The following is a 13932-nucleotide window of genomic DNA, read 5'->3' as shown; positions in this document are numbered from 1 at the left end:
AACTTTTGATACTCAGAAAATTTCCTAAAGTCAAACATTTTTTACTTAAATTTTTTTCTGGAAAATTTCTGAGAATAATCTTGGTTGGATTAAAATTGGATTTTTATTTCTTGCAAACATATCAACTGATATTGACCACATGTATACTACAATGTATATTGTTATTGATTTATTGTTCAGTCCTACTTAAATCGTAATTGAAACATGTTGAACACTGAACTGGTACCAGTGAAACCTGAGCGTCTAAAACAGATCATCTTACTAACAGTAACTCTAGCACCACATAAAATAGAACAAGGTGAAAGTCAGAGTACAAACCTGCTGATATCTTCTATTTTCTCATCTTCCAAGTAGTTGGAATCTTGCCCAAGCTGCTGCCTTCGTTGATAATCGGGAAAACACAAGCCGGCACCTCTCCTCCCATAGTACTGACAGAACTCATCCACATCCGCTTGGAACAGCTCTAGCAAACAGCACATACAAGGCGACACTTACTGCTGATGCTGAACAATTAAAACAGCTTTTTACACAAGTTTCAGGCAACTGAGTTATGTTTATGGATGTCTTGCTTTGTGTACAAATAACAACTAACAAAAGTTGCATAGGGACAGAGAAGGAGGAAAGTTTCCTAAAAAGGATTTGTGGAAAGGAATCTAGTTGAATCAATTCTGGTCCGAAGAGGCTGTAAAGAGCGAGTCAACAGAAACTGAGGAAAGGATAGCAGTTTAACTTTGAGCAGAGCAGAAACACTCAATTCCCAACTGAGACATCCATGCATATAATTTCAAATTCTTCACATCATATCCTTGTGCAGTTGCCTAATTTTTTTTTTTTTGAAAATGAATCTAATCTTGTTGTCTAGACAGTTTCTAACTGAAAAATCTCTTCATTCATGTCTTTACATATAAAGTAGGAAAGTCCATATCTGATCCCAAGTACCTCAATGCAAATCAAAGCAATGTCACACAAAAAACTCACAAAGGAAACTCATTTTGTAACCTGCTGTTATTGTACTGTCTGTGATTTTCAGCAGCAACATTCTCGAGTGCAGTCATTTTTTTAAATTACAGCTGAATTTCATGCTCACTCCTTACAAAACCAGACTTTAGATCATGCACATTATGTTGTGTATCTAACTAATCAGGAATTTCCCTGATAAATAAGTGTTTTGCCCTCTTTAAAATGTCGCTGACAGTGAAAGAAAGTCATATTACTTGGATATCCCCAACTGTCAGGGAGAAGAAGTGCAAAGTTCAGCTGAAACAGACGTTATAAGAAACAAAAATCTTCCCGTAAATGTTGTCTGCACACATTAACTGGAACAGAATGTTTTATAAGCCGAATTATCAACAATTCATTCAATCCTAATACTTCAGGTTCAAATTCAAACGTTGTCGTCGATGACTGTAGCTGCATGCGTCGGGTTAAATATAGCTTTGTACAAACAATAAAAATAAGAATCAGATTTCATTGCCTTAATTTTGGGAGATTGTGATCGGCCAAAGTGACTTTATCAGGAAAGATGTGAAAATCTGCCACCGTCTTCTTTTGCTCTCTCCTGTGAAAGATATCTGACTGACATACCCGGCCACCAGGTCACCACTGCAGGTGTGCAGTTAACAATGGCTTTGGGAATCAGTATCAGCAAATTCCTAATCTTAACAAATCTGAATTGCCACCACAAACGAGGAGTTTTGGTTCTCAATTCAATTGAATTTATCTGACTATCAGATGTGAAAATGTCAGTGACTGACACAGAGTATTGGAAGCATCATAATGGCAGGAAATAGGAAAGTGCCTTTATTGCAACTGATTGTGAATATTCTTTGAATAACCCACATGAACAAATACAAGATGCAGCAACTTGGTTTAACTTTGATAAGGCTTTCGCTGTTTTGCGTTTCTGAGCAGCACTGGAGAACAGCATGTGAACTCAAACAATCAGCCTGTTCAATGTGGCTTGTCATTCAGAGTAAACAAGATGTTCCCATGGTGAGATATGCTCAACACCTAATTTGTGAAACAAAGACGGGATGTTCCAAAATGATGACAGAAGGTGACCAGTAGTTATCGCTCTGCGACACCTCCAGCCAGCCCCGTCACAACACCATTCTCGTAAGAAAACAAAATGTGCAGCGGGTCTCGGAGGCACTTTGAGACCTAACAACAACCTTGACAATATTGTTTCCTCTTGTTAATCCCGTGGAGGACAGAAGAGAACAAATACACCAGCGATAAAAACACAAACAGGATTCTCCCAGTCCCTCCTTTCATCTCCTTCTCCTGCCACACACCGCAACGACTGACCGCATCAAATACTGGAGGTGATAGGATATCCCCTCAAACATCTAAACATAACATGAAGATCAAACACACACAGAGCTCTGGTTATACCACCCACACGCTTGTTTCTGTAGTTATCTTAACCGTGCTGGTTGGGGACCTTGGGTGCAGGATGAGGGAATGAGTGAAGGAAGATATTAGAGGAGTATAGAAAAGGTGGGGGCAGAAGTAAGACTCAAGGCAGGTCACATCTTTAGGGGGCCGAGTTACCTAATCAAGAGACAGCAGTAAGTTTTAAGGAAGCAGGATGATAGGTGAAGAAAGCTTCAAAGGCTTCTAGTTCAACTTAAAACCGTTGTGTTTGAAAAGATTCAGTCAAAGCCACACTGGTTTCAACATCACAACTGTAGGAAATTCCTACTTTGCTTGTTGTTGTCTGTTGGCAAATCTAAAAAAAAGATTTTAAAATACCTGCATTTTGAACAAAAAAGGAGAGTTTGAGCTAAGAAAAGGTGTAGAACAAAGAGAAACAGAGAGACAGTGTACGTATTCCTGGCTCCCCGGCTCTAAAGTTATACTTCCATCTGGTTATCTTCCAAGCCAACCTGGGTGGCCCACCCAAAGCACTTGACATCTTGATGCACTTCAGCAGTTTTACATACACACAAGCTTTGTAGAAAAATAAATGTGTCATTCGTCACCACATATGCTGATCTGTGGTGGGTTGAGCGGGGCGAGCGAGGAGCATAGAAGCAAAAAAACAAAAAAAAAAAGAAAAGAAAAAGGAAGAGAGCATTTCTGTCTTCAGCTTTTTTGATGCGACTCTTGGAGCCCATATGTCTGTCGGTATTCAAGCAAGAAATCTGTAACTTAGAACAAGTGTTCTTCTTCCACAGCCTTCTTGTTTTCTGTGAAGTCGCTGTCACCACTCTCGGCTGTAGCTTTGGTGTTCCACTTTATATACAAGCACCATGTTTGATGCAACCAGATATCTATTTGGATGAAATATATGTTTGACTTACAGCTTACCATGTTGTCGACATGTGTGTTTGAAACTGTTCTGCCTTCTCAAGTCCCTGCTGATCTAATCAGTTTGAGGAGACTCGCAGCCTAAAGTGTTTGATCATATTTGGCATGTTCTCTGAAATCACAGCGAACTATGATCTTGCTTCTCTTCAAAAGAAAATCTTCTGAAGAGCAGGTGCTTTCAGGCATAAAAACAATTCCTATGTGACAAACCACATGTGATGCATCAAAGAGTTTTGATGCCATCTCCATCGCTTCAGCTATGTTTAGAATCCTGTGCGGTTGAAACTTCAGAGAAAACAGCAACGGAGGAGCTGAGATGTAGCTTTTTAAGTGACAGTTTGTACCTGAAACAAAGCACTCAGGAGCTGTCTACACCACAAAATAGGGTTCACATGCTTTCTCAAAACATTTCCCCAGGAGAAACAAAGGCCAGTTCCTGGTATCAAGGTGTGTCAAGGTTTAAAAGAGTTCTGGTTTTAAAACAGCTTACATGTTATGTCATACTGTTGCTATGCTGCTGGTGGTTCCTTATCTAACTCTAAAGTTGCTATGTCAGTATGTATGCTATGTCAGTATATCAGTGTTTACAAAAGTGATACTTGGTATACAAAAGTTTCACAACGACTGACCTAAAGAGAAGTAACTATATTTTATAAATGAAGTTTTTGGGTCTTTTTTGTAAAACCTATTAACATTAAGTTGTGCAATTGTACTGCTAAGTAGTACACAACAGTTATTTTCAATGACCTATATTGATATGTATTAATGTTCCATGTTCCATGTGAACATTAATGTATCTGCAAGCATAAATAATTTAAGTTCATTGCAATAACAGTAACTCAGAATAGCTATTCACCAAAATCTTTTCCCAGTAACAGTAATAGAGAAGATTTACCATTATATGGAGTATGAATGTCTGTGGTCTGGATGAAATGAGCTCTATCAGACTGATTGAATGCTTGGTCAAATTCTAGTGAATAATTTTGATCAAACTTTTATCGATTCATCCTCGCCTCATCAGTACAGCGAGAAGCAGACCAGTGAACACGTTTTAGGTCAGACTCAGTTATGAATGGAGGTGAGGTCAGATGAGGTAAGAGCTGGATAAATAAATATTCCCTGACCAGACTACTGACGCACCACTTTCTGCATAAACCCGGGGCTTTGCAAGGTCCACATGTGCGAGCAGAGTCTCGGTTACAAACAAGACCTGTTGTGAATTTTTACTCAACACAACATGCAGGGCCCCAAAAAATGTGAATGTGTTTGTGTGGTTATCGCTAGGTGACCACACAGGCACCCATTAAAGCTGCATTCATTGCCTTTATTATGGGTTTCATTACCTGGTATGTGCCCCCTGCAGGTGTAATAGAACTCCCGGCAGAAGTCCTGGCAGAGCCGCGGCAGGTCCGGCTCTCTGTGTGGCATCCGATCCATGTCCAAGGAGTGGAACAACACCTGGGCATTGGGGGAGCAGCGTGCACACTTGATCTCCTCCAGGAGATGTCCACATTCTGTGTTGTTGGTGGAGAAAATCTGGAGACCACACACAAAGAGAGCCAGCACCTTGTTAAAGGGGTGGAGAATCAACTTATAAATTTTTAACTCATACTAAGATGTACTTAAGAATCAGTGAGTTGTGTAAATAAAAATCATCAAATCTGAGAAACCTCCATTAAAGGTTGGATTTTTAATTTTTTATGGAATCCTAACAACCTGCACCTGGTGTCTATTGGTAAAGGAAGTGATCTCTGACCTCATCGTCAGTCAAAATATAGTAAGCAACTGCTCCTACCTGACAAATGTAATGAAAAAAACCCTTAAAAATAGGTCTTTGCAAAGTTCTGCAAATATAATTTTAAGGCTTAAAGCACAAAGATTTTTAACATTTAATTTCAAATCTAATAATGTTTTCTATTCAGACCAAATAATCTCATCCCCTGCCTGCTCACTGAAGTTTGCAGACAGTTAAAAAGTAATTACAATCCGCACGTCTGACAGTATTCAGAACAACAAAAACAAAATAAAGAGTCTACGTTACAGTCATTACGCAGAACTACACAAGGAGTTAATCCAAAAGAAATTAGCAGGATTATTTACATAACAAATTAGCTATAATAAAACACAATGTAATCTGTTTTAGGTCAAAAGCTGCGCTGTTGGGGCAGCCAAGCATGCTGGTGGTGTTTTGCTCTGTGTGAGGTCCATGTGTAAACACCAATTTCAAGATAGGGAAGCACATCATTCCCACTCTGGTATCAACAAATTAGCAGTCTGTCGAAGTCAATTAAAGCAGGGGACCCAGGGCTAACATATGGACACCTTACACTCGGGTTGCAGAACAAGTCCGCAACTTTGTAAAAGACTTTCTGATTTTAAGTTGTGTGGAGTTATGTTAGTGCAACAGGTGGTGGAGCCCTTGACAAAAACCTGATGTTCCAGTACAAAAATACGCCGCCATAAAGGGAAAAAAAAAGGTATTTCTGGAACAGACAGTGGGATGGACAAAAACAGAACAGCACAAAATGTTATTATTCCATTTCAGTTCACAAACACCAACCTGGACCACACTTTATATATAATAGATCCAAAGTCAATTTTCTTTTACTCTGAAAACAAGCTGATATGTTCCTCTGTCACGGCACTCTCTGCTCTCATGCCTTCCAGTGTTGTGGGCATGCCTGCTCCCTTGCTCTAAAGTGCCCATTGATTCTGTGTGCCATGGCCTGGCACAAGGTCCACAGAGAGAAGCATTTGTGTGCTCTCAGCCATGCCCCGTGTCCATATGTTGCTGGGATGGGCTCCAATGTTGCCATCATCCAAACCAGAACAAGTGGGCCCTTTGTTTGTTGTGTTTTTGCTGAATCTCCGGGGGCATAATTCTCAAAATGAGGAAGAAAATAACAGGCGGGCTAAAAATGGCCAAAACCTAAACACACAGGTTGTCAGAGTCCATTACAATAAATTTTAAAGAGATGCCAACACAGTTGCAAGATTTGGGTAGGAGAACAGCCATAACAAGACTAGTGTCACTATGCTCCTGTACCGATCAGAACTTAACAGAGTAATTTCAATCAAAATATAGTCAAATTAAGTCATAATAAGGATCAAAATATCCCTCAAACAAATTGTGATTTACTTATTATTTCTATACTTTTGAAAGAATTGGTCCTTTTAAAAGACATCCAGAACAACTTTCAACATCTTTCAGTTTTAGATGATGTCCCACTTTAAACTATAAGAACTGATGTGACTAATCTTGCATATGAAAACACCAAACTATTCCTCATCTAACTGAAGTCTGTTTTGCAAATTTCTAGTCCAGTCACTGTCAACAGAACTTTCTAGATCTTTCTTCAAGAGTTTAAAGCAATAAAGGAAATAGTTTCTGTGTAGAACTGACAGACTTGGGCTGAGAAAGAGTCATCCCCAAAACCCTTATCTAAATATTGACAATTTGAACTATGTGACATCTTTTGCGTACTTGGTAGAAGAAAGCCATGCTCGGAGGATGGGGAGTTGCAATCGTCACAAATGTGAAGATGCACCTGCTTCCTTCGCCTGCTTCCTGCTCACCGATATAAGCAAAAGGATGCTTCTGGTTTTTGTAAAGGAAAATTGCTTTCACACTCACTACCATGAAAATTGCATGTTTTGTTTTTAGTCTGCGGCCGGTACTCAACAAGCCCACAACCCAGAGCCAATCTGCAACACACTTTCAGCCTGGCTTATGCATAACGCTGGAACTTCCTGCTTTTACTCCAAAAAGAAGGAAAAAAAAAAAAAAAACTAACAGAGCACAAATATAGGCCTGGGTGGGCCACCAGTTCCAATGTTTTAAAAGGTTATGTTCCAGTTCCAATGTTTTAAAAGGTTATGTTCTCAAAATCACGTAAAATTTCACAGCATACTGTTCCAAAGGTTTTAAGTACTTTAAATTATATGCTGAGGAAGTGTCACAAAAGAGTGAGTCGGTCACCTGAGTAAAAAAACGGTGGTGGGCTTTTCTCTCACTTACAACAAAAATTCATGGATATTTTAAAATATTTTCTGTTGGGCAAAATATAGAGGCATTAAGTGGAAACTAAAGAAGCGACACCTTTAGTTTCCGCTTGATGGAAAGTAGCTACGAGTAACCTGTACCCAAATAGATAGCCTGCCTACTTAGAAAATTGAGAATATATTGTTCTCAATTTGCCCTTCAAAAACAACATAGCACTATTTGGTTAAGTTTATGTCTCAAACAGACAAGGAATAACATGAAATCATTTTAATAATAAAGAAGTCAAGTTATAGTGGAAGCATAGAAATTAAAAAAAGAAATCGATACAGACATGTATTTTTGCTGTTTTTCCATATGTGTGTGTTTTAATGCTATCCTGTTGGCATATCTGTACTCAAAGTTATCAAACCATCTGATCCTCATACTGGGCCATGCCAGCTTTAATATGACTTCCGCTTCTCTAAAAACATTTTTTTTAAAAAGGAAAACTTGTCTTTGGGGTTTCAAAATGCTTGTCCACAGTCAACCATAAGAGATGGGGGAGCAAAGGCTGCACTAAAGCTTAAACAAAACACTTGCCCTCAGGGAATAGGTGTAAGTTTGCTGGCAGGGGGAGATACTGGAGAATACACACCCTCTCAAAGGCATTAACACCCGGACAAGGCTGATTACTGGGAGGGGGAGAGAAGAGAGTGATGTTTTCCAGCTTCTCCTATTAGTGAAACCAACAAGCACAATGGTGTTGTTGTTATTCTTTTGCCATAATCAGAAAAGGCTCCGTGTGTGGGCAGTGTAGTAGGGGAGGAGGAGAAGTCGAGTTCGTCCTATTCAGTCCCCACCTCCACCACCCCCTCTAGCCCCCACCACCCCAACCACCACCTCTTATTTGCATGACTTGAGCAAATTAAATGATGCAATATGTGCTTTTTGTATCGCACAAAGTGAGATACCACCCAGCCACTGAATTATACGAGGGGCACTTTTACATGAGAATGGCCCGATGAGAATCCAAAGGAGTCGCCCGTTTGGCGCATACAGTTGCGTTTTGTGCACGTCCCAAGAGCGATTCAGACTCTCCTCTAGGGTTTTTAATTCGCGTTTTAACGGTCAAAGCTGACGTGAGCCAAAGGCTGCGGCTGGAGTGACGATTTTCTCTTTTTACGTTCGAAATGAAAAGAACATCAACTACCCAAACTTATCTTAAAACACATCAAAACAACCGAGAACATGCGATATAAGTGACAAGTCTATGAGCTCCTGGTTATAAAAAGACTAAAACAAAAACCACAAAACAAACTCCTACCTTTTTTCACGAGCAAGCGGGTTCAACAGCTTAGCTAGCAAGCGCTCTGTCTGGACGGTTAGCTCACTGTGAAGCAAGATGTAACGTGAATCGGGGCGATTGATTGCCATGGTAACGCAGAAGCGAATTGGACACACATAAACGTTACACCAGCATGTTCAAAACGCACAATAAGCACGACGGTTGTTCTTTTGCTTTCAAAAGGAGAATAAGCATTAAATATGTACAAGTTTTGTTATAAGCGAAGAGGACAAACTATTTTAGTAACATTCCCGTCACATTCCCTACATTAATAACAGATACGACAGTGATTGTAGGCGTTTGAGTGTATTTCCCCAGTAAAATCATACTAACGTCTTCTTCAACCTACCCGGGCATCCCCGCGGTGCAGGATCTGATAGGTGGCTCTCCTGGTGGGACAACAGGACACACGGGGGTACAACCTGTGGCAAACTTCTCCGCTGCTGCTGCCGTCAAGCAGCACTTTTCGCTCCCTTTTCTTCAGACGCTTGGGCAAGCTTCCGTCGTAGCATCTTCTCCTCCTGGGGCTCAACTCTCCTCTCTCACCGAACTTTGCGTCCCCACATTCCCACACGTTCACCGCGATGGCCAGGACGAGCACGAATTGCAAGTGCTTCATTGTTTCAAAAACATATACAAACAAAATAAAGAAGAAAAAGGGGACTTCTCTTTTTTCAAAAATGCAAATGTGCCCCTGCAGAACAGTTTGTATATCTATTTGTATTATCCAAACACCAGAAGCTGCTAAAGAAAAAAAGGTATTTTATACTATTATTCCTAGATGAAACTGTCCTTAATTTAATTATCACAATGAGGAGGGTTCTTTAAAAATAAATTAACAAACTCCTTCCTCAGAATAAACGGTTTAACTTGACATTTAGAAACCAAATAAAAAAAAAGACCAATAAATTTTATCCTCAAGAACACAGACAAACAAAAAAAAAATCCCCAACAGAAAAGAGCCTGATGTTCCTTTAAAAGGGTAAATTCCTGCAGGGAACGGCTCGCCAGCTTGTGCACGCACTGCACAAAACAACATGAGAAAATAAAAGTTGTCTCTAAGTCCTCTCAGAGCGCTCACATGTTTTCTCGTGCTGTTTCCTCCTTCTTTTTAACCAGCGCGCGAGAAGCGGAGCGAGCGCTGTGACGTATGGCTGCGCGGGGGCGCGCGTGGCAAGCACGGTCGCGCCCACGTCGAGGTGGAAACGTTTTACCTGGCAGAGTGTAGACGGAGGCTGGAGATGAATGCTGCTCCTGCAATGCCCCATATACCGCGGTCTGAACAACTTGTAATGCAAATGAGAAAACAAACAAACAAAATCGGGTTTTGTTTGTTTGTTTAGATCGCACGTGTGTCCTTTGACGTCACAGCGTTGATTACATTGCAGAAATGGTTTTTCCAGTCTCCCAGAAGCACACTGAAGGATAACAGCTACGGTTTTCCATGACAGTGAGAAAAGGCTGATTCTGAGCCACATGTGGCAGGTACATTTCTGAGATTCAGGACAGAATTTTGTTCAACACTGTTCTGAACTACCTAATAAAATAGTTCAGGATTACATAACTACGAAATGAGAACTATATATATTGTCCTAGGAGACTAAGACTCATAAATTACAGCATCATAACTGACAAGAAGTCACATCTTACTTTCAACCATTCACAAAATTATAGAAGAAAATTTTAATCTATTGAGATTTTTTAATAGTTGACAGGAGGGCAAGATGGAGTTCTTTACAATAGAGCATCCATCCATCCATCCATCCATTACTTGCCCTAACAAAGACAATAAACCATTTTTATGCACTTCAAATCTGGAACAAACTCCTAGAGGACTGTAAAGATGCTAAAATACAGTTATTTGGAAATCTTTCCTTTTTTTATGCCTGTATTTTGTTATTTTGCTATTTATTTTTCAGATGTCCAAATTTGGACATTTGTTCCATTTTTTGAGTTGTTTGACTATTGGGCAAAGGAAACGTCAAGTCTGGTATATCCCATTTTTTCATCAGTGTGGCAATTCTAAATTATTCACCACAAAATATAAAACAGTAACCATTTATAAAACAAGCAACAAACATTACATTATGCCAAATGCCATCACCAAAATCCCTAAGTAGATGTACGTCAGATATATTAATCAATGTTCCAGTTCTTATGCATCAAACCTTTTTAAGGGATCTCAGTGTTGCGGCTGTTTTGCAGCTTTCTGGAAGTTTGTTCCAGACCCAGTCACATATTACTCAACACCCTTCATTTTGTTGTCTTGCCTCACATTTTGAAAGGCATCTTAATTTGTCCAGTTTCACGATAACAAATGTGGAGCAATTCCTTTCAGAAAATTCACTTGATAGCATGATAATCTAAAAAAAGAGGTGGGGGGACGTCCAACTGTGGCAGTTACCAGAGAAACAACAGCCCCTGCTTTTTTCACAACAGAACCTGAAATCATTAACTTTAACAGCACCTGTTCTTACTTGGGGGTCTGTGGCACTCAGCAGATTCCCGGCTTAGCTTATCTACAGGAATCTGGAGCGGGTGGAATCCAAGAGTGGTTGGTTTGATTGTGGGCTATTATGGAAATGACTTTGTGTGCTATGAAGCTGTGACCGACCTCTCACGTTCACAAACACATTCGTAGAGTCTCTGTCTTATCCAAATGGAGACATTTCAGGACCAAATGCAGCAAAAGTGCTTCTGCCCTTTTATGTCCATAAAGGAGGGAGGGAATCAAATCAAATGAAGAGAGCAATCTGCCTCCAACAGCAGTGTCACCGCAAAACGAGGGCTACAGGAACAGAGGAGAAGTGCATTGTTGAAAACATGTGGGATGCAGCTGTGGAGCCGAGCGGAGTGCATCTGCGAAGGACAGAAAGATGAAGAGAAGCACAGTTTGACAGACCGCGCTTCTGAGCTGACAGACCAAGAGTAGCTCTCTAAACATACATAAACAGAAATCCATTCAACATTTCCATCTTTTAATTTCTGGCAGAAACGATAGACTTTAGCAGCGAACACAGGGCTGGACGGATCAAGCTAAATATCAATACTATTAATACTAGCGTGATAAGATCGATACTTTGTTTACAGTTTCTCTTCCATATGTCCATAAATTACTTGAATTTCTTCAGAGTTCATATTAGTGCATATGCAGAAATTAAAATGCCAAATATGAAGAGTTTATATTACAATTTGAAGAAAGGATTTTATACCTTTGTAATGTTTGCAGTTAAAACATTTGCTTTTTTCAAATACAATCTGTTTAATTCTCCCATAAGCACAGTTTTACTATTATCTACTCAGACAGTTGAAATAAATCTTACAGGAACTCAAGAATATACACTTATGTAAAGATATACACCTCAAACCTGAAATGTGAATATGGCTGAATGTTAAATATTAAAGGAAAAATATTATTCTTATTGCAGATTGCAATTACAGACTCACTAGTCCTAATAAACAGTTGCTTGAAGTAGAAGGTAGTAAGGGAATTATGTTGTTTCTATGCTGCTACATTGCTTTCTAGTGTAGTTCGTTAATAAAAAACACTTGTCATAACACTGATAATCGTCAATAATCAACTAATTGAAGTCAAATAGCTAAATTATTCAATAATAATGACATTATTTTTAAAAAAGGTATCTGTAGCGATATTGACAGTGCTGACCCTGTATTAACTTAGTTTCTGATTAATAACAAAATTCACAGTATTGCACATCTTTTTCAGAAGTTAATCTTTTCCAGCCTACATTTCAGGAGCATTTTCTCCTACATTAAAAATACAAGAGAGTACATGAGCTAAAACCTGATCAACTTTCACTGCTGCTTCTGCTGTTTCAATCTGAAATCATTAAATATTGTAGGAATTACTGGGTGATAGATTTACCAGAATGACATATCTTCAACTTCAACATCTTTGATGATCTCAAATCATTTATATCCAGAGTTGGGTATAATTAGTTATATTTACACTGTTAATTTTACATGAGTAACCTTTTGTGGAAGAATACTTATAGGAGTTTCTTTATTAAAGCTGTACTTTTTACTTTTACTCAAGTAATTTTTTAAAATTAAGTATTGCTACTCTTACTTGAGTAAAATTTGTGCCCACTTTGAGTACCTTCACTGAATGAAGAACAGGCTTATTTTAACGGGAAAAAAAACTACCAGACACAGACGAAGCAGTTTCATAAGTTTAATATAAAAAAATTTAAAAGATTTGGAAAATGTGTTTTTATAATATGAATTATTTTCATTTTGACTTCACCAAACTTTTCACATATCTTTATATTTTGCCCTATTTATGTAATTTTTAAATTTTAAGTGATTGATGTTTTCATCAGTTACTCTGTACTTGTCTTTCCATTGAAAGACTTTCTAAGACACTGGAAAGAGTATTTTACTCTTACGAGTAAGAGTAAAACATGTTTTTACTCTTACTTGAACAATTTCTTGCACTTCTACTTTTTACTTTTACTTGAGTAAAAATAAGTTAAAGTAGTGCTACTCTTACTTGTGCACATTTTATTGGTATTGTACCCACCTCTGTTTATATCCACAAAAAAGGACCAAAATGTAGTAAATAGTGACACATGCATACATGTAGTACCTATTATATTTAAATACTCGTCATAGTTTATTGAAAATACAACTGAATAATGACAGCAGCAGATTGGTTGATCTGCAATGTGCTGAAATCCTGGTGAGAAATATTTTTTGTTTTCTGTTTCATCTTCTTCTTTTTCTGACTAAACAGCTAATTAACTAAAAAGCTAATTTTTGCCCCAGTCAGTCTCTTGTAAAAATCGTATATCTGTGAGTGGAACAGAGTGATTCATCTCAGCCCAAAGAATACGAGAAGGTGAAGCTCCAGGAGTGTGGAGACCTTAAAGCACGTCAGGTGGTGCCTTTAGCACTCACTGGATTCAGTTTAATCAGAAACATTGATGCTTCTGAAAAGAACAGGTCTGAAAAGAATAGTGGACTTCACAGCGCCAAGCAGATGTTTCTGGTGAGGTTAATAGAAAATACTCTGTAACACTTTATTTGAAGGGGGTTGAATAAGACTGACATGACACTGTCATAAACATGACATAACACCTGTCATGAACATGAATAAGCCTTCATGAATATTTATGACTGTTGTCATAAAGCGTCATTCAGTAAATTATGACACTTTTAATACAAAGTTGACATTATTCGAAATGTCTTTGTTATGACAACTTGACATTAACCAAGAAATCATTACTGATATAAATTTGTTATAAAAGTATTACTGATTATACTTTAAAAA

At 38.6% G+C, this 13932-nt stretch overlaps 1 protein-coding gene across 2 annotated transcripts in view; it reads right to left on the bottom strand.

Moving 5' to 3' along the window:
• Positions 1-9727, bottom strand: part of hhip (hedgehog interacting protein) — a 37783-nt gene extending 28056 nt beyond the window's left edge. Inside the window, exons 1-3 of one of the 2 annotated variants that reach the window (XM_015018200.1) lie at positions 8989-9727; positions 4656-4848; positions 319-463 (exon numbers count right to left, since the gene is read on the bottom strand). In XM_015018200.1, the coding sequence (XP_014873686.1) occupies positions 319-463; positions 4656-4848; positions 8989-9258 (608 nt within the window). In that variant the 5' untranslated portion in view covers positions 9259-9727. Of the gene's footprint in view, positions 1-318; positions 464-4655; positions 4849-8618; positions 8725-8988 lie in introns of those variants that run through there. The other variant, XM_015018207.1, reaches the window with a different exon arrangement.
• Between the last annotated feature and the right edge of the window lie 4205 nt (positions 9728-13932).

This window comes from Poecilia latipinna, unplaced genomic scaffold, assembly GCF_001443285.1.
Source record: "Poecilia latipinna isolate Pla-1442-1.1 unplaced genomic scaffold, P_latipinna-1.0 Scaffold78, whole genome shotgun sequence".
In the NCBI taxonomy this organism is placed as follows: domain Eukaryota; kingdom Metazoa; phylum Chordata; class Actinopteri; order Cyprinodontiformes; family Poeciliidae; genus Poecilia; species Poecilia latipinna.
Note: the sequence above shows the minus strand (reverse complement) of the source record. Positions and strands in the feature narration are given on the sequence as shown.